At 29.7% G+C, this 2,155-nt stretch overlaps 1 protein-coding gene across 1 annotated transcript in view; it reads right to left on the bottom strand.

Annotated features, from left to right (window-relative positions):
• The window catches only part of LOC108749908 (pancreatic lipase-related protein 2-like), a 17,448-nt gene that overhangs the window by 10,360 nt on the left and 4,933 nt on the right, over window positions 1-2,155 (bottom strand). The window contains exon 3 of the mRNA XM_018488937.1: window positions 1,707-1,977. Coding sequence (XP_018344439.1) covers window positions 1,707-1,977 — 271 coding nt within the window. The remainder of the gene's footprint in view (window positions 1-1,706; window positions 1,978-2,155) is intronic.

The following is a 2,155-nucleotide window of genomic DNA, read 5'->3' as shown; positions in this document are numbered from 1 at the left end:
ATTTATCTCAGAAATTAAAATTGAATTATTTTTGTTACTTGTTCACTTACTCAAAAATTGTATTATTTTAAAAGTATAACATATTTTAATTAAAAAACATTAAGTAATAATTTAACACAAACTAATAATTATATTATGTTAAATTAACATCCGAAAATGTTGAGAATTCACAATAATAATTTTAATAAAAACTGATTTTAACTAATTCAAAATGTTTTTATTATGTTTACTGTTCGAGAAAGTATCTAACTTTTGTTATTAATAATTTTCTTATTAAAATAATTTTTTATTTTAATTTTTACATGATTAATAATGCTTTAAGAATGACGTTGAATCTTTTCGAGCAAGACGTTTCTGCGGCGACTGCTATCCTGATCATCTACGATTCAATCGGCTATCTTCGTAATGCTCCGAGCTGTTTGTGACTACAGGAGGGGACAAGCGACCCACTTGACAATGACCGATTTTAAGTAGAAAAATATGAGGAAGAGGAAAAAAGCACCGTAACGACCTGCACCTTTATACCTTTCTTTCACATATGACTTCACACACTCTGTGTTTTCCTTTCTCCTTTTGCGTTTTCCTTTTGCAATCACTTCTTCAACCTTACATAAAGAGGGTTTTTACACTCCCTTCTTGTAATCGCTTCTTATAAAGAAGTCTGGTTTTTTTTATCGCGTAACGTAATCTTCGGAGAACTATTTAACTAATCATTTTACATTCTGGCTTATTTATCTTATCATAAAAACTTGCTTGCTAATTATTGTGCTCTGTCGACTATGTTATATTGCGCTATTTATAGCGAAATAGATAATACATATATCGCGGTACGGTTTTATGGATAATACATATATCGCTCTCTTAATCTCTATCTCTATTAATTTAAAAGTAACATTTGAAAAAAATTAAGTTCTTCAGAAAAAAAGAAAAATATTTTTCAACTTAAGAGCTACGTCTAGTCACAAAGTAAAAAAAAAAAAACGAATTTTCGTGAATTTCTTTTTGGAAAGAATTGTATGTATAATTTTGTATGAAAAATTTTATATTTAAAAGAGCCTTTCTTGACAGTCTTCTTATTTTTTTTATACAAAAATATGTATTTATCTATAATTCTATATTTTATAACAAAGTTATAAGAGATGTTCGGGAAGCTGTTTTTTAAAATGTGTTTTGCGGTGAGCAGTGCTGCTCGGAATCAAATTATTAGAAATCAAAAATTCAAAAAATTGAGTTTATCTATTCAATCTATTAATCTATTCAATCTATTATCTATTCAATCGATTAATATTTCGACAAATTGGATTCCTACAAAATGGCGATTGTTCAATGTTATGCCGATTTTCATTTGAAAACGGATATTTTTTAGTCCATAAAATAAAAAGTATACATTGAATACAAAAACCTTTCGATTAAAGATTTTGATATTTAAAAAAAATACACAAAGTGTGTGTGTGTGTGTGTGTGTGTGTGTGTGTGTGTGTTAGAGATAAATTAGTGCAGTGGTTTTCGAAAAATTGATTTGTTCAAAATTTTTAACTAGACGTAACTCATTAATAGAAAATATTATTGACTATAGTCTATAACTAATTCATGATAATAAGATAAAAATCACGTTTCCTGAATTGTATTACTTCTGAAGTAAGGAAACAATATATTTTATAACACATGTAAAAAATTTATGTCAATAGTTACTCATTTAACTTTACCTGTAATTCGAGCTAGTGTATAGTTGTATCGAACGCGTAAATGGAATCCGACGTAACCGCAAGTGTGAGCGCCTAGGCTGTGGCCGATGCAATGCATCTTCGAAGGTAGTAATTCTGTGATCTCGATTAGTAATGCCGCCATACGAGCTGTCATAGCACCCACTAGCCGTGTGTTCGCCACCGCTTGTGTGTAGGGTGGTCCAGCACCAGCAAGCCAATTGACGATCACGACGTTGCAATCCTCCCGCAACAGCAACTCCTTCATCACTCTCTGTCAAAATGTTTACATGAGTGAAGAGTTTGATAGCAGTATAATCATAATATATATTTTATAGATGATTAATAGAGGCCTGTATGAATAATAAATTGTGTAAAGTGGACTTTATAGAATAAAATATGAATGGGTTAGAGAATAAAATGACTTTATAAAATAAAATATGAATGAGAGA

Source organism: Trachymyrmex septentrionalis, unplaced genomic scaffold (genome assembly GCF_001594115.1).
Source record: "Trachymyrmex septentrionalis isolate Tsep2-gDNA-1 unplaced genomic scaffold, Tsep1.0 scaffold11, whole genome shotgun sequence".
Lineage (NCBI taxonomy): Eukaryota > Metazoa > Arthropoda > Insecta > Hymenoptera > Formicidae > Trachymyrmex > Trachymyrmex septentrionalis.
This window is presented reverse-complemented; position numbering and strand designations above follow the sequence as displayed.